Source organism: Lepisosteus platostomus, chromosome 3, assembly GCF_059453375.1.
Source record: "Lepisosteus platostomus isolate fLepPlt1 chromosome 3, fLepPlt1.hap1, whole genome shotgun sequence".
In the NCBI taxonomy this organism is placed as follows: Eukaryota; Metazoa; Chordata; class Actinopteri; order Semionotiformes; family Lepisosteidae; genus Lepisosteus; species Lepisosteus platostomus.
Window position 1 is genome coordinate 4,478,244 of NC_142613.1, and position 18,824 is coordinate 4,497,067.

The 18,824-nt window shown below is 45.9% G+C and overlaps 1 protein-coding gene across 1 annotated transcript in view; it reads left to right on the forward strand.

The window, feature by feature from the left end:
• Positions 1-8,997: 8,997 nt before the first annotated feature.
• dok2l (docking protein 2-like) overlaps positions 8,998-18,824 on the forward strand; it is a 28,444-nt gene continuing 18,617 nt past the window's right edge. Inside the window, exons 1-3 of the mRNA XM_088624024.1 lie at positions 8,998-9,248; positions 13,640-13,945; positions 17,234-17,351. Of these exons, the coding sequence (XP_088480150.1) occupies positions 9,189-9,248; positions 13,640-13,945; positions 17,234-17,351 (484 nt within the window). The 5' untranslated portion in view covers positions 8,998-9,188. The remainder of the gene's footprint in view (positions 9,249-13,639; positions 13,946-17,233; positions 17,352-18,824) is intronic.

Genomic DNA, 18,824 nt, shown 5'->3' on the forward strand with positions numbered 1-18,824 from the left:
AGAAAAGGAAATATTGGCAACAGAAATCACTTTCCGGCCAGCATGGAGACTGCAGGACTAGAGGATAAAAGGACATGGTACTAAGGACAGAAAATAGGAGGCACTTCTATACACAGATTGTGGATGGAGGAGAATCTTTCATGACCAAAAAGACAAGACCTTTGGAGCAGTAGCCTGTCATCCTATTATGCAATGGTTTGCTCTTTTTTGAAGCCCCTCTTAGGCTCTTAATATTGAATTATTTAATTTTCATTTGAAACAAGAGGCACCAATCGCACTAGAAGAAATTACCTTATTTCATTTTATCCTACTGGTGCTAAGCGATGTGTTGTGTCAGTGGTGCTCTTGTGTCCTGGGAGAATGGAGCATTCATGTGCCCTGCAGGTTCGAATCCAGTCTGGAGTTCCTTCTGTGTGGAGGCTGCAATGCTGACTGTGGCCTTGTTTCAGAATATCCCATAAAACTTGGTCGGTGACTGAGAAGGCCATGATGTCTTGATAATATTAGTCATCAAACCACTGGACGACCACATGTGCTGTGCAGGGAACATTTCAGAAGGCAGCACAAGAAGAAAATCTCTGCTTGATCCCAGGTATTCAACAGAAATGACCTCCAGGCCATCCTGGAAGTCACCCTTCCTGGCAGAAAGGAAACGTTACAAAATGGGATAAAGAAGATCACTCAGGTCCGTTAAATGGTGATTATCAGGGACCTTGTCTTCCAGGGGAATGAGTACATCCAAACCATGCCAGGAGAATGACCCCCATCATTTCAGAACCAAAGAAACCCTTCATTGTTGGAACCAAGTACCGAGGACCGTATAGTTCTTTAGGATGGCACCACACATACACTCATCCTTTTGTGAAGAGCATGGTGCAGAGTGATCATTCTGACCTGATCACATTTCTCAACTGCTCAGTAGTCCATGACCAGTGCCTTTTGCTCCGCTGATCTTGTACGCTTGCACTGTCAGATGTGATGATTGGTCACTAGTTGCTCACTCCCAGGTTGAAATTTAATAATAACAGCAATAATAATAAGGCCACAATTGGTGAAGGCTAATGGGAAATTTGTCCAGGATGCCAGGCTTTTTTGAGCAATGATGACCACAGAGAGACAGGACCTCAGTTTTATATCTCATCCAAAGGATGGCACTTTTTTACAGTATAGTGTCCCCGTTACTATAGTGGGGCATTAGGACCCACATGGACTGCAAGGTGAGCGCCCCCTACTGGCCTCACTAACACCTCTTTCAGCAGCAACCTTTGTTTTTCCCAGGAGGTCTCCCTTCCAGATCCTGACCAGGATCCCACCTGCTGAGCCAGTGGTGAGTTGCAGGGTGATCCGGCTGCTGGCTGATTTGCAGTCAATTGACCTGCAGTTGCTCTGTTTTTGCACTTCAGGTATTAAACCAGAGATATCACAATCTCAGAGTGCTCACTACAACCCCTTGCTGCCCTTTGCTGATCATGCTTTTCCCTCCCAGTTCCATGCTGTTCCATGCTGACATCACGTTAGACAAAGTGAAGTTCAGCTGTTTTGGTCACTGGAGCTTATGTCAAATGTACCCCAACAATCACCCTCTTTCACAGTCACTGAGGTCTCCTCCTGCAGCTGTAACTACAGGCAGCCAGGCCCGTCCAGCATGACGTATACTGTACATGGCCCTGAATATGCTGGGATGTCATGTGCTTCATTCAAACATGAACCACACCTGTGTGGAAGCCCTTGCTTACAATATAAATGAAGTTCCTTGCTTACCCAAGTGTTTCCAGTTTGTTTTCCTTACTTGTAAGTCTGACTGCAGATCTGACGCAATCAGAAGCAAACACCCCTGTTTCTGGTAGAAAAATGAAAGGTCCATGCAAATAAGCTGGAGAAAATACTAGTGATTAGAAACCTCCTACTAATCCTGCTCTGCATTCCAATTCAACTGTAGAAGCTCTGTAGAACTGTCATTTTACTGTAATTTTCATGCTATTTGTTTTTCACAGTGAACTACAAAATAGATCATGTGTCTGGACCGCTCTCCGGTAACCACAGTGCTTGCGTGCATCGTGGGCCAAGACCAGGAAGCAAACTTACTTGTCAATGTCTGGTTTTGCAAAATTACAAACCTGGCAGCCCTTAACACAGGTTATTCCTGCATCTAGGTTGGTGTGGTTTTCTAAATGCTTCTGATGTTCTGAGTTTGCAGCACCAGCTAAGGAAGTGCTGACAAAGTGCTGACACAGACATTAAATGCTCACGCAGTCGAGGTGAAGTAAGAGGAATGCACACTGAGTACTGAGCACACGGTTAGTTAGCCTGTTCGGACAAGCTGTAACTCACGGAGCACCATGGAGGCAATGACGTTTGGTAGGTATGCAAATGACACCAATGCAGAAACATTCCTGTGGGTGATAACAGTACACAACAGCGTGCTAAATGCCCAGGAGGGACAGAGAATGTCCTGTATATCCCACAGGCGCACTGTAAGAGATCTGGCGGAATGTAGTGATGTCTGCCCCCCTCTGGCGGGTACTGTTACTGCACCATATTCTTTGCTCGAAAGCGCTCAGTTTTTGCACAGAAACTGTAGTGATCCCCTCCATATGCTGATTGTGGTTACCGCAGAGCAAAGCAAGGGGATTTTTGTCAATGCACAAGTCACAAGGCTCCAGCACTGAGCTTGCGACAGACGTGACCCCATCCCCCTCTCTGTAGTCTGGGCAGTATAAGACTGCAGTTGCATGGAACCAGGTCTTGTGGCTCACAGGGAACCAAGATTTATTTTACAACCTATTGAGTTCTACTAAATAGTACTACTACGTCTCAAAAACATTCTGGACTTCCTTTTACAGGGCAGGATTTTTATTTTCAGAATTTAGCAATACAGTAGGATATACAGTAATGTGCCACAGACTGTAATTGTGCCCAGTCTGCTCCTGGGTAACCCCAGCTAATTTACCTTAATCCCACCCATCTGCGGATCATCCAGCCTATCAAGACCCAACTAAACCCCAGATGGGCACCTGTTGGACCAGCACACTGTCAATCATCCACTGAACCTGTAACATTATGCCTTCCAATTTCTCCTTTGGACTAGCAAGCACTTTGGTCCACAGTTAGCTGTGACCACCTCAGGGAATGATCTGGTCCCAAGTCCATTTCCACTGCTGCCACAGTAATGTGGTGACATCTCCCAATATATTCTAAGAGTAGTTTATGCAGAGAGAAGCGTAAAAACAGAAGAAAGGCCTGAAAAGAGAGGAGGCCATTCACCCATCTAGCCCTAGTTTGGGAGTTAGGAGATCAGAGCTCATGAAAGTGTGTCCTCTTGGTCACACTTCTCTGTTGATAAGGTTGACTTGGTCCAGTGCCTCTGAAGATTTTGAATATTTGGACCAGCTACTTGGACCTTGTGGTCTTCTGTGTTGGAGGTTCAGCTCTTCTGGATTAACATTTCCAGGCATTTTGATCAATTTTTCCAAGCTGATTTTCGAAATGTGGCACATAAACAACGTGGGGCATGTAAACAAATGGAAGGAAGGAGACATTGGTTGTGACATTTTATTTGTCTGAGGGTGAGGGGGTGAGTATGAGGTCCTCACCTACAGAAATAAAACAGCCTCTTTCCTTCTTCGGCACCGCACAGTGCAGACACGCTTCAGAATGCCAGAACGGCACATCAGACAGTTCCAGATTGCTTCGTACTTGCACAGTTCCCTCTCCTCTTTCTTTTTTCCAGCTCATATCTTTCCCACGAAAGTGATGCTTCCTGAGACATGCATTTTACAATCTCCTCAGGTCCCAGACGACAAACCTGCAGTAACTGTTCTGCAGTGACAATTTTGAAAAGGGCTCTCTCTGGTTTGCTGACTTCCTTTTCACCTGCCTCTGAATCTTTCGGTCTATGTTAACACTGTTCTACAGTGTCGTGCGGCAGAGTCTCCACACGTCAGGAACTGAGAAATGTATATCACATCCCTGCAGTGCTCTCCATCTCTTGGCCTGCAAAATTCATCCCAGATCACCCATTTGATAGCAATTACTCTTTTCAAGTCGCACAGGAAAGATGCCTTTTTTCTTCTGCTTCCTTTTTCATTTTGATTCATATTTTACCGCTCATGCCAGGTGTCAGCCTCTCTGTTGCTGTGCCAGACATTTGCAAGTCAGATTTGGGATGAAGGTTTGCACATGTTGCTTTACAAAGGAAGAATTCTCACTTTTTCTTCTGTGAATATTCCTGCAGATATCCTGCAACAAGGACACCATTTCAGATGTTTATTATCTTTTGGGGCACCTTGACTTCTCCACAGTAAAGTTACCCTCGTTTTGGTTGGAACATATAAACAAGATGATTTTTTATAGAACAAGACTTGTGTTGCACTACAAAGTACATTAAGGGGAATTGAAACGAAATTGTTGCATTACTTGTCTGTTTTAACATTTTTTTCTACGTTTTTCTACATTTTTTTCTATGATCACGTTGAATGTAATAGAAATGATGTAATTTTCATGCCCTGATAATATGCTGTAGATCTGTATCATTCCCTCTTACCGAGCAGACATGTGAGGCTTATTGTTGAATGATACTGAAAATTTGCAACAGATGAATTTGATATTTTCGGGAATCGAAATGGACTTCCTCTTTGATGTCCTGGTGAGGCTGTCTGCCCATCTTTGAGCCACATGCTCTTCAACCAGGGGTTTCAACACAGTAGTGCTTAAACCCTAAAATCAAAAGAGAAACAAATCCTAGGAAAGGAAGGAGATACTTCAGCTCACTTTCCTTTAGGTTCGATTTCTTCTGAGTAAGGTATTAAAATCTCCAGGAGCAGCTGACAAGTTCATCTGAAACAAGCATATTAAAGTCAACGAGAAGGGCAGGACTAGCAGTTATGAGTGCAATCTCAATGGAAGTGCCCACATGACACAAACAGGAAGCCCTCCTTTTACTCAGAGGGTCTGTGTATTTGGAACCAATCACCCAGGAGACGAAGATTCACGAAGCCTGGAGTTCCTTGTAAGAGCACCTTTAGGTCCTAGGGTGGACTCATCTGTGCCTTGTCTGCAGATCTCTGTTACTGTCTGTCTGACACTGGAAGCTGGACCCACCAGCTGAGGAAAGAAAACCTTAGTCGGCTTGGTCTCCACCTAACAGGTTCTGGTAGGAGGTTAGAGGGCGAGTGAGGAGAGGGCAAGGAGGCAGTATGTGAGCTCAATTAAAAATTGTAGCAAAGCAGTTCTTTTACCATTACTGCTGAAACTCTAGTCTTACAGGTCTTTATCCCAGCCCAGAGCAAGGTGCACTGTGACCATGGTCTGAATATCTTAGCTGCAGAGTAATGAGTTTGCATCTCCGCCATCAAGGTGAAGAATTTGACAGTATTACACCCACCTTCAGCAGTAAAAGACACAACCACTTCCTTCAAACACATAGCTTGATAGCACTTTACATTCCAGCACCATTTATCAATAATTCATCTAATGTATCTAAACATATAAAGAGTGACCAACCTTTCAATGTGTTCAAACAAGTTGGAATAAACCTTCCATTCACAGACAGCTTCAGGTATAGATCTGACTCCTCACTTTGTCAGCATGTTAGAAATTATTATTAGGATGTATCTTCAATATTAAACATTTGTTAAACATAATTAAATGCTTATATAGGGTTAATATATAGTATTGCAATATAAATGTTTATATCTGTTGTATTCCAGCAGTAAATACATGTGTAGTCCCAGTATGGACCATGCCCCCCGGAGCACCTTTGTCACGCCCCCCCGGTTCCTCTACCAGCCCAGTTCCTGGTCTCCTCCCAGTGTGTGTTCATTCTCTTCCGGATTGTGTCCTCTGCATAGGGTCCTGAAAGAACGTTTCCTAACACTCTTATACTAAGATCTTGAATGAAATCGTATTCACAAGCAGGCAGACTTGGGATAACCTGAGCTGGTCATGCAGCTTATCGGTGCACGATCAGGGAAAATGTCTGCCTGCGTCTGCCTATGTCTGCCCCAGTAGGCATCACAGCTGTTATCTAAAGTTGCCATGGTGACATGCTACAACCCCTAGCAGTTTTATGAATGAAGTGACTCCACCATACATAGAAAAGATAAGGAGAAAACAGCAGTGTAGGGGTCAACCCAAGAGCAATTTCAAAGAGAACAGTGCTCTGCAGTGGGAAGTCTCCAGGAAACCGTCTGTGTTTGAGATAAAACTGCCTCTATACAGAAAGGAAATGACACTTTAGAACTGGCTCTGCACTACATTGTGGAACAGGATGAGCGCTTGTTGCTCGCACCCAGGGATGTGTACTGACTTCACTGCTAGGGCAGACTTTGAGAAGCGACCGCCTCACCTCAGTCTCTTACGAGCATTTCCGCAAACACGACCGTGCCTGCAGGTCACCGATATAAATAACCGTGGGCATGAGAGCTCACTCACAAACTCAGCTGGGACTTAAAATTACCGTGAGAGAAAAAGACTGAGGAGCTTAGTAAATGAAATGGCCAAAAATGAAGTGCTGTGGTCTCTCTGTCTCAAAATTCAGGTCAGGGTGAGGTTAGCAGGCCACCACCCAGGAATCAGGACCGAATGAAATTCTTAGTGCAGTTTGATTGGAATTACAAACTGTTTTTCTATTTTCACCCTCACCCGGGTTCCCAATGGTGTGATGTTTTTCATTTTCATTTCGGTTTCCCTATATGCCACCAGTCTGGACTTGCTGACTGCTTATGAGTCCAACCTGCTGCGGAGGGAGAGCGAGGACTCATGCACAGTCTCCCCCTCCTGCCTGCCGGAGCCACCAGCCATTTTGCACACGCTCCCTCCCTGTAGGAGCCCCAGTGCTGGATGGAAGAGCTGAATCTCTCTCACTGATGTCACGGCAAGCTTGTAAGCAACAACACGGCCCGCTGAGCACTTCTGCACGGCAAGATCAAGCAGCCTTAACTGACTGACTGACAGACTCAGGGTCAAGCCAAACTGACAGTGCCCTGTGGCTGGGCACAGCCTGCTCAGAGCGGGCTAATGACACTGCCAAGGTTTGAGCCAGCACTGTGCTGACCTAGCACCTTCCCCGAGCAAGGCAGAATCTTGAGTGAAGACATGGCGACTGGGCAAGAACGAACACCTCTGTGGTAGCTGTCACGATAGGCATCCCTCCTCTTAAAGGGCGCTCTGACCCTTTCCTAATTTAGTTGATTATGTGCACCTGCCTCTTGTTTTGTCCCACTATTTAAGCCTGGTGCTCCCGCTATTCCTGGCTCAGCACTGGGACATGGACCCCCGGAAGCCCGCCTACCAGCGGGTCCAGGAGAGACCCGACAGCATAGGCTTCATCATGGCGTCCTGACCATCTGAGACCGGGGCTCGGAGCGCCTGGCCTCGTTATCCTGTTTTTATCTTCCTGGTTCCCTGTCCCTGTTCCTGATCCCGTTCCGGATTTTAACTGTTTGTTTCATCTTGGTGGGAATTCGGACTGCGCCCCGGATTCCCCCTTTTGGACAGCCTGAACTTGTCTGCCATCGCCACGCCCCCCGAGCACCGGATCACCATAGTCCCGCCCCCCTGTTTGTCATCCTGTCCTGATCCTCGTCGTCTCCACCCCGTTGTCCTTCTCCACTCACTTCCGGATGATACCGTCTGCACGGGGTCCTGAACTATGCTTCGCGGGAGCCTGGACAGGCTCCAGCTACAGTAGCGGTCAGTAGTAAGGCATGGCATGAGAAAAAGACATCCTTCCAGAGGTTTAAACAGAGAGCAGAGAAGGACACAAAACAGTTGATATAATTCCTCTTCAACTATGCCTGTCAAACTCTCTCTCCCACATGACCTTCATCCATTTTCTCTGAATTTCCATTTTTCTCATAGCCCTGTGCCAAGCTGCCTTTTCTAATTCTTCAGGCAGGAGTTCATTTCAATTACATACACAATTGCAGGCCGCTGGGAAATAACATTAACTGCAGGAGTGATGTCTGAATTGTCAGCGTTGCTGATTTCTTTGAGTGTTAAATTGCCTGCAGGACTACTTCACACATATGTCAGTCAGCCCAGCAGACAGAGGTGTTCAAAGCCCCTTTGAGATTATGTGAGGTTCAGATAGGACACTAATTGCAGGTACCTGAAAGCTTGAAGATTCAAAAAGATTAGTTTCCCTTTTCTGAGGTACAAAAACGTGCCCATTACTCAGACTGTCTCTGACCTGCACCTCACCCATTCTGTATATAGACAGGGTCCATCATGGTCCAGGAAGTGAGGTAACGTTTTGTGGGCAACTGCCGACTGGTGTGAGGTTTTTCACACTTCAACTGGCAGTATGCTGATTCTGAACCTGGACAATTAGTAAGCCAATAAGTACATTTATTTATACTGCCCCAGGAAAATTAAATACTGGTGGTATAGTATTTTGGTAGTCCATTGTTATAAAAGGAAAGTCTTTGTTAAGGTATTGCTGCCCTAAAAAAATCTAACATTCATTTAAAACAAATTTTTTGTCCGATATGAACTGTTACTTCAGACAAATTCACTTGTTAATCAAAGGTTAGATTTTGCATAGATTCATTATTATCGAAAAGCATGCAGTTGGCAGACACAGCATTTACAAGGGGGTTCAGGTGCCAGGAAAAGCTGGCAAACCAGACAAGACCTTACCGCATCCTCACAGTGAACTCACTGCTTGCTGACAGGTAACTCTTAGTGTGTGTGTGCGTGCTGAACATGAAAGAGAACAAAACATATGCACAATACGCACAGTGCACACACTGCATTAGAAAGTCCAACGGCTTCAGCAGCAAATCTAGGAACTGCGAGACCAAAATATTAAGGAGAGACGTCAGCTCGCGGGGCCTGGAGATCAATCGACGTGTCACGCCTGCAGCTCAGGGTGGCTTATGAGTTACCACACGAACAGAAGATTGCAGTGTGTCACAATGAGGCAGAGGAACTCGGCTTGGGATCGGTGGTTTACGAAAAAAAAACCAGCCATGAGAACCATCCTGCTGAGGAGTAGCAAAGCCTTCCTGAGACAGCAGAGGCCTCTGAAACGAGAGAGCGGGGCAGAGGAAGTCAGAAGCGATGAGGAACTCGAGGGCAGTTGCGTCACCTCCTGAAACCACAAGCTCAGCTCGTTGCACTTGTAGAGCGCAGACGGCTTTCTTCAGCGGCGGGGAGAGGGAGAGGGAGAGGCACGCCGGTGGAAGATGGAGGAGGCCATTAGGAAACAGGGAGTGTTGTACCTTCAGCAGCAGAGATTCGGGAAGGTAAGGCCTTCTCCGCGGGTGCTGTCCAGCTCCTGTCTTCGAGGCTGTTTTGGAGACAACAGGACGAGTCTGCGAAGGAGGTTGTGTCACACGGGCTTAGGCGGCTTGTTCCTCTTTGTCAGCTTATCCACCTCTAACTCCTCAACCAGTCTCATGGCCACACTGCTTGTGAGCCCACAGTATGCCTGGTTAACTGCATAACTGTCACCTTGTCTGGTCTTTTAACCCTTTGTAAAGCTGCGCCAAGTGCTTGGAACTATTGAAAAGTAGGACTAATACCTTCTAGCATCATTGGTTGGTGATGTAAAGAGCCCTACTATTTTAAAAGAGCTTGAAGAGCTGGTAGAAAACAAACAATGGCAGAAATGAGCTGTGCAAAGTGTGCTTCCCCGCAAGCTTTTCATTTCCAGCAGCGAAGATTCATGGCTGTTATTGGCTGAGCCCTTGCAACTGCATGCTCAGTGCCCTCCTTGTGCAGCAGCGAGCTTTGGGAGACGTTCTGACATTTGCTTCTCTATGTCTTCAAGAAACCATTCGACTGCCACTGTCTGGAGCTCAGAAAGCCAGTCTCACACGCACTGGTTGCGTGGGTGGTGCTACGGGTTGAAAGGGAAAAACAGAAAATCGATGATCTAAGAGTCGCATGCAGGCCAGTCACGAGTTCTTATGTTGTTGTTTGAAAGCTTGCAATAAGAAAAAGAGCTCTGGGATTGCAAAAGAGTGCTTTGCTTGTGCAATAAAAACAAGTATATGTAAGTCCATAAGATGGTAGAAAGTATTTTACATGACAGGGAAACCTTTTGAAGATTATTGGACACTTTCAGTCCTGTAAAGGGTGGTAAATGATGCGAAGAGACTAGAGAAGACATACAGAGGTATGGCACAAACTGGCGCAAGACTTGACCAAAGCAGAGTAAACTGACTAGCGTCAGTTTGCTAAAACCGTAAAACCTGAACGCACAAAAACATTTTACATGGTACAGTACCATTAAGGGCTAAAGAAATGAAAACAAAAGCTACTTTTGGAACCACAAAGAAATTGTGAAACGAGAGACTGTTTGAACTTGTTGTGCTTTAACACACTTTAATGTTCTGTCTACAGAAAGCCTGGGGGCTGGAGGTGTTTCCCAATAAGGGCAAACAGCGACAGAAGCTGTATTCTGCTGTTATTGTACTTGAAGATCTATAAGCAGGAAGTCAAAATAATACTTGACAAATGCTTTCAAAATCATTTCAAAGTATGATCATGCTGATAACAGGTTAAAGCAGTCTTTCTTTCGTGTTCATTTACAGTGCGCTATTGCAACCCATCACCCCAGAAAGACCCACTTTGCCTTTCAATAAGACGTTATTGAAACATTTTCTGCTGGGATTGTGTTCCATTTTCATTTTGAAGACAAGGGAGACAACAAAATAGTAATGTGATTGTACTGACAGCCGTCATTTTTGGCTACGATGTACAGGGCTGTATTTCACAGGATTTCACGTTGTGTGTAACATGAAATGATCTCATGCACCAAAAAAAAAAATCCAACATTTTTTCCAGTTGCAGCTTTTCAAAAATGCTTTGAAAAACCCCACCACTTAACATGTTTAAATAAATCATTTTTTTCCTCATGCGTCAATCATTAATCATTTACTCAATTTACCCCTCACCCACCAGAAAAAATGTAAAAACACAGGTTTTATTACATTGGCATTAACACTCTAGGTATTTATGTTTTTTTCACATGCTGTTTCTTAACAGCAAAATCAGCACTCGCATTTATGCAATACAGATTCATTCCTTTGGTGAATCATTACAAAAATGATTCATGAAATACAAAAATGACTTTAAAGAAGTCCAGGTATCGGGTTTAACAACATAGTTTGGCAGTTTGTTCTACACCCCAACAACCATTAGTGTAAGTAAGTGTCTCCTGCTCACATCCCCTAAGTTTCTCCTTGTGTCCTCGGGTGTGTGGATTTTGCTTCTGCACACAGAATGAACACAGCACAGATTCTGTAATGAAATCAACCCCTTTTCCGTCTTTAGTTTTGCACAGTTTGATTTTCATCTACGGCCTTGTATGGAAATCATTATTTCCATCGTTACAATAATCAGTGCATTTCATCTACTAGACTACTGCCCCGTGCACCTGGAAAACACAGGAATTAAGGAGGTTCAGTAAACTCCTGTCTTTAACTTCTCCGTGGTCTCGTAGTAAGAATTGGTTGTTCTGGAAACTCCTGCCCAGGAAGGGATAATTTAGAAGAGTATCCAATGAAACCTAACCCACATGGCCTTGAAGGAACCCAGATCAACTCACAAACACAGGGAGGCCGTGCAAGCTCCACACAGACAGATGTCTATGTCTAGAATTGAACCCGAGACCAGTGTCAACCTCCATGCCACTGTGCTGCCCCAGGAGGTTTAGGAGCAGTCATGCAATGTTATTTTGAGCGTGTTTTCAGACTATGAAACACACACACAGCTGTCCTGCACACACACACACACAGAGACTGTGCAACAGGCCTGTTTGCCGCAGGGCTGGAAAAGACAAAATGTATTATTGGCAAAATGTATCGTCAATTGTATTGTTAAGCGCCTTGGGGCAACCTTGTTGTGAAAGACGCTATATAAAAATAAATTGAATTGAAAAGACCCCTTAAGGTTTGTGAGAGTGTAGAACGAGCTGCCCAGCCATGTGATACTTTAACGTCTTTCAGGAAGTAGCTGGAGGACATCCTGGGATCTCCAACACCAAACAGACCGGATGGGCCAAAGGGCCGTCTCTCGTTTATGACCTGTTTTCTGTTCAAATTTTTATGTTTTGATAGATTATAAGGAAACGTATGGCTTTATTATTTATGCATACGTGTACTTGTGAAAACGAGGTCCCAGTTGAAGAGACATCTCTATCCGCAAGACTACAGAAGGGCCGAGGGCAGAGGGAAAAAAAAGGATTCTTTCTCTTTTTCTTTTCCCATCCAAATGAAACCCTTCAGCGTTGAAAGAGGCAGCGACACATTTTTGCTGCCAATAACGACGTCAAGGCACTAGGAAAGTAAAGAAAAAGAAGAGAAAAGGCTTTTTTTAAAAGAAAGTGTATGACTTGCAGCAGTGACAAAAGAGATTTGGGCTGATGCTTGATGAAGAAATGTTAAGATCCATTCTGAGCTGTTGAAACCCCAATTTCAACTGAAAACGCGCGCCCTTTCAAAAAAAATAATATCACTTGGAAACAATCTGAGAAATGCCAGAAACTCTTTTTTATCTTTTCCTTCTAAATATAACTTCTTCCTCTTTTAATATCGCAAAGTGAACATTCAGGAAACGAGCCTGAAAGTTGTGAAATGACATGTTTGAAAACTACGTGAGGACCGGCTCTGCCACAGACAATAGCAGAGAATATTGACTGTTTTAGTAAGATTAATTTAGTGCTTTTGTATTATGGAAATGAAAAAAAAAATTGCAGCTCAGCACGGGGTAGAAGTTATTCAGTTGGACAGACTCGAAAAGACAGCTAGGAAAACAATCTTGTTTTATTTTGGGGGGGTATTCACGTGTTCTCAAAGTGAAACGGATTTGACCACATTTTTCCACTTAACCCACTATGAATCTACTAAGAGTACAGTTTTGGAGTCTCTTTGGGACACTAAAAATACATTTCACATTTTTTGTTCCTGAAAGCACATACTGTATGATCAACAGACTTGAAAGTGGGTTACTCATTTTTACTATCAAGACTGTTTATGTCACAACTGGAAGGAACAGGCCAGGAAGCATATCTGTGATGCTTATTATAGTTAGTACCAAAATGTGCATGATTGCATTACTGTCAGCTGCAATGTTCATGATGAGATTTCTCTTTTCTGTTACAGGACTGCAGGAGCAAGGCTGGCTAGATTTCTGTCATTCGTTGAACATTTTAAAATTTAATTTGCTTTGTTTTAAGTTCTTCCTGCTGTTTAGTGACAGGGACACTGTACTGTAAAAAAAGGCGCCGTCCTTCGGATGAGACATAAAACTGAGGTCCTGGCTCTCTGTGGTCATTAAAAATCCCAGGGCGTTTCTTGAAAAGGGTAGGGGTGTTACCCCAGTGTCCTGGCCAAATTTCCCACTGGCCTTTACCAATGAAGCCCTCCTAATAACCCCCATCTCTGAACTGGTTTCATCACTCTGCTCTCCTCCCCACTGAGAGCGTGCATGTGGGGAGCGAACTGGTGCACTCTGACTGCTGTCACATCATCCAGGTGGGGCTGCACACTGGTGGCGGTAGTGGGATTTCCCATTACCTGTAAAGCGCTTTGAGCGAAGTGTCCAGAAAATCACTATATAAGAGAATGGAAGAATTATTGTTGTTGCTTCAAAACACGTGCTCATTCCTGACTCTGCTTGTCGCACACAGAAGTGGAAGAAGGTCTGGTCCACGGTCTACGGAGAGAGCACCTGCTCCATCGCCCGCATGGAGTTCTTCGAGTGCAAGGACAGCGGGGCCCACACGGAGAAGCCGGACAAGGCGCTCCGCAAGCAGGAGAACAAGAAGGTGATCAAGCTGAGCGACTGCATCCGCGTGTCGGAGGTGGAGATGGACGGCTGCCCCAAGGACTGCGTGCCTTTCCTGGTGGAGACCACGGAGAAGCTGTTCGTGTTTGCCGCCGAGAGCGCCGAGCTGGAGGACTGGACGCAGAAGCTGTGCGAGACAGCTTTCCCTGTAGGTTCTCTGCTTGTTGTGATCGTTCGTGTTTGTGGATGCTATTTATCTCGTTATTTGCTGGGCTGATGCCAAAACAACTTATGTGATTACCCTCTACACAGCCCCTCATGAGTTTCGTACCTCATTTAAGGCAACAAGAGCTGTGTCTCGCCTAAGATTTGAACCCACAATCCTCATGTTGCCAGTCCAGAACCTTAACCACTGTGCCACACTACTGCACAGTAGACTTTTAAACCAAGCAGCAACAATAAGGGTGACTTACCTCACTCGGCAGTACAGAGCCCTGCCCCACCTGGGCTTTGAATCAACAGCCTTTCAGTTATAAGTCTAGAGTGTGGCTGTAGTTGGCCGCTATGTTACTAGTTTGTGAGCATTGAGTTCTCCATACAATTTCAGAGGTCTCAAAAGCAAAGGATTTCTCGTTTCTCCTGCACAATTTGCTCCGTACGTGCAAAAATATGATACACACTGCATGTTTAGTATTTATTCGCTCGGTTGGAGCTGGAGTTTAAAGGCACACATTCCTACATACATTCAGGAAGCTGAAGGTGAGGAGCAGGTCGCAAAAGCAAAATGTTCATTCCACCAGAATAGCGTCAAACATCACCTTGTCCGTTTTCCATCACCTGCTCGTAATTTTAATTGCCAAAATGATATGAAAAGAGAAAGGACACGAATGCAGTTCAAATGAAATAGAACACTCGGGTTTGACTCATGAATGGGCAAGCATAACACAACTCCTTGCTGTTTCTATAACTAGACCTGTTACGAGAAAGAGTGGGATGTCAGCCTTGAGGCGATCACCTGCTGGCAACCAAACGGGCTTCATAGCCTGAACCCCTCTTGTGGCCTTGTAGCCTTTCACATGGTTTAGTCTGCATGCTGTCAGTGGGGAAGTCCATTCTGCTGTGTTCTCACGGACAGACGCTGCTGGTCTGCCTCGCACACTCCAGTTTCATAAGCAACACGGCATCCTGATGAACATAAACTATCGGCATCTTTCTCCTTCAGTGCCAACAGCCTTGACCGCACAGCAACTTCTTCCTGACCCAGATGTTCAACAGATTTTCTCAGGGGTGTGCAGGAGTGTTTCGGGTGATTGCACTTAATCTGAAGTGCATCCCTTCTTCTGGACTCCAGATGTCCTGCGGCGCCAATGGAGACGTTTGGAACTGAAATTTTGTGGTGGAAGGCGCCAGCCCTGCCAGTCCGCTGGGAAGAGGACTGTTTGACGCCCTCCAGGTGCTCAGTGCTCTCATTCCACAAGAGCTACGCACCTGTGTCACCGCCGCACACAGGCTCCAGCCCAGCCAGAGGTGCTTCTCCCATAGAGACCCTGTGTGTGCACACTCCAGCTGGGACACAGATGATAAGCACAAAGCCTGCTGCCACATGTCACCAGTGCTGTTCCTCGCACAGGTTCGGAGATTTCTGAGGGCCTTCTCTGTGAATTCCAGGAGCAATATTGAATTCTCCAGCCTGCCAGTTACAAGTGCAAACTGGGATTCGGCACATCTTACGCCGTCTGGTTTTTCGTTATGTGCTCCGCGACTGAATTCAAGGTGCATTCACAAACGCCACCTGAAAAAAAAAAAGGCCCCCGTTCTGCCTTGAGTGTCCTGAAGCACGTAAGACTTCCTTATCGAGGAAAAAGAAGCTCTACGAGGCCGCTGCTGGCAAAGAGAGCAGTTTTAATTTGGGTGGCGACAGCACTTGTGTGCAACTTCACCAACCAGAAGTCACGCCGAGCTGTCTTGCGGAGCAACAGCGCTTCTGCAAATTGAAACGCCGAGACGTCAAGATGAGAGAATGGGGAAGAGGAAGGTGTGCAAAACAGTGCCTGGGGTGGGCACCAGCACGGAAACCGTCTCTCTCCAGACTGCACATGGAGCAGCTCTAACTGAAAACCCAGACTGCTGTCGGTGAGTAAAAAGGAGTCATCTCCAAGTGATCACCCCCAGCTCACAGAAACGCTTCGCTTCCGTTATTAATGCAGAGCCAGGGGACGAAGTACGTGTTTCCCATTTTCCCAGCTCTGCTCCACCTATAATGGAGTCTGGTGCGCTACAAATTAAAAAGGCCTTGAGCCCCCCCATCTCCAGAATAACGAGGCGCCATTCTGTGGTCCCTCTGCTAGCTCTCATCACTCAGGGCTGCCCTCACTGCGGAGCCTCGGCGCCGCCTGAAATGGAGATCGACAGCAGCCTCCGTCTGTGGTGCCGCCACGCTGAGTCACACCAGGGAAGTGAAGTGTATCAGACAGACGGCAGGTTCCCCCAGGGATCGGTTTTAAACAGCTACTGAACCCTCACCGCCGTGTCTTCCCACTCAAACGCCTGTGCCCACACTGGGAGAGCATGCAAACTCCCCACAGACGGGTGCAAGAGGCCAGAATTGGCACGTGGAAATAGGTCCAACAGAAATAAACCCAGTTTTATTTTGAGTGCTGCAAAAGTGGAAGGAGAGGAAATGCTGTGGGGGTGTTTTGCATTGCTGCACCAAGAGGATTCCCCAAAGGGCTGCAAAGACTTTCCATGACAAAGATCTTCCTCTTACATAACCTTGCACTGCTCTTTGAAATGTGTTTTGAGATGAAGCACCACAAAAGGCCTTATATAAAATAAAGGTTATTATTAAGGATGTTTTTTTTGACATTATCAAGCATGATAAGCAGAAAACTGGGTCAATGTGAAAAAAAACTATTACAGACAACATTCACCATCTGTACAACAAGTTCACAGTCCCAAAGAGGAGCTGTGCAATTCTTTTCAATGATGGAGACCATGCTCAATGGTGATCAGCTGGGAAAAATGTATTTTTGTTTTAACAACAGCAGGCAGTAACCCAGCTTTAAAAGCAATTCATGGAAACAACATCCTTCCCAAGGCAGGTGTTGCAAAATGGACACCATGAATGAACACAGGGAGGCAAAAATGTCGAAGTGTGTATCATTTCCCATTAAGTCTTGCAAAATAACGTTGAAGCTCTCACTGAAATATCTGTTTCTAGCTCGATACAGAAAATAGACAAGTCGTCTTTTGTGTCCTGCAATGTCCTCTTTCCGCCGAGCGCAACGTGTTGCACAAATAATACGTGTCGACGAAAGAGGGGTAGCAGAAAAACAACAATAATAAAACGGTGGCTCAGACATGCAAAAACCATTATTGAGCATTAAAAGCAGAAGGAGACGCGCAGAAAGTCGAAATGATGCGTCTTAGCTACGCCAAAAAAGACGGCGCACCGAGCCTCGACTGTGTCAAATCCCGATTCGCTTCTGTCGCGCAGATGAACTGGAACGAACGGCCGTCGCTGTCGAAGCGCAACAGTCTGCAGCACTCGGTCCGGGGCGACTCGTCGGCTGCGCCCATGGAGGAGAACTCCCTCTACAACACCCGGGAGAGCGGTAAGCACCTGGGGGCGCCTCTCACCTCCTCCCGCCTCGGCCCGCTTCACGGCGGAGCGGCAGGCTGAACGAGCCACGCCGCTCTTCTTCGGGCAGTCGGCGGCTGCACAGCGCCGGTGAGGCACAAACGTTTCGGGCCAGAACCTTCTGCCGTTCTGCGCCATCTTGAAAACGTCAGTCACTCATCGCCTCCGACTCGGGGCGGGAGACAGAGTAGGTGGGCGGTGCCCGGTGTGATGAAGGTCGGGATGAAGAGCGCCAGCTTTGCGCGCTGAAGCGGGTTGACTAGAGTGGAGCGAATTAACCTCTAAGATGTAAACCACCGCTTCATCAAACCGCACGTCCAGATGAAACTCGAGTGCTCTTTTCCCGGCCTTTAGTCTCAATTATACGAATAATAAGTGCAGACCTATGATAAAAAAACAAATACAAACTTCCTCAATAGTCCTCGAAACTATTCAGGATATATGGTTCAAAGATAGAAAGTTAAATATAAAAATGAAAGTGTTTCTGTACAGCAGCAATTAAAGTAGAGGAATCACTGAGTCAATGTACTCTTTTTACTTTTATGTGTGGATTAGTGAAGTAGTAATTGACAGCAAGTGTTGTTGAACCTCATTTCGCTGGTACAATTAAGAGAGGCCATCAAGGTAAAAGCTTCAGAAATTTTATTTCCATCGGCAAACCAACTGCAGTTCCTCACCCCGTTGGAGGAGTTACTGTAATGCCTGCCTGAGCTCAAGGGCCTGCATAGATTTGCACAGATTTGCTAGATTTAAGGGGATCACAAGGGGGCGGAGCGCTGGCTCTGTGGTTAAGGATCTGCGCCTGTGGCTGGAAGGTTGCCAGTTCGTATCCCGCGGCCGGCAGAGGAATCCTACTCCTCTGGGCCCCTGAGCAAGGCCCTTCACCCCAACTGCTCCAGGGGCGCTGTACCTTGTGCTCTGACCCCAAGCTTCTCTCCCTGTCTGTGTCTCATGGAGAGCAAGCTAGGGTATGTGAAAAGATGAACTTGGAATGGCCAATAAAGTGATCTTATCTATCTTATTTTAAACCAAGACTGTATTTCCTGTGGGGATCTTCCAATAATTGACATGTGCACAACAAGAAACCACAAGCCAAACCCTGGAGAACTCCAGGTTACACAGCGTCTCATTCAAGACAGGATCTAGACAGTTATAGTGCTGGCAAAGTGACTCCGGCAGCAAATCTGTCCATATTCTTTAAAACGTTTAATGGCACTAAACAGGACTGAAGAAAAGGAAAACAGGGATCAAGCCAATTTCGAGGTCATTGAAAAGCCCTGCTGACTCCCACTAAAGCATTATCAGATGGCCATAAAAGAATTAGACTATCTGATTAAGACGAAGGGCTTTGGCAAAGACACAAATTCAAAGCAGATAAAATACAAAGCACAACAGGGAGCAGACACAAACACAACCATCTCTTGTAGCCTGGCCTTGTGTGTCCAGC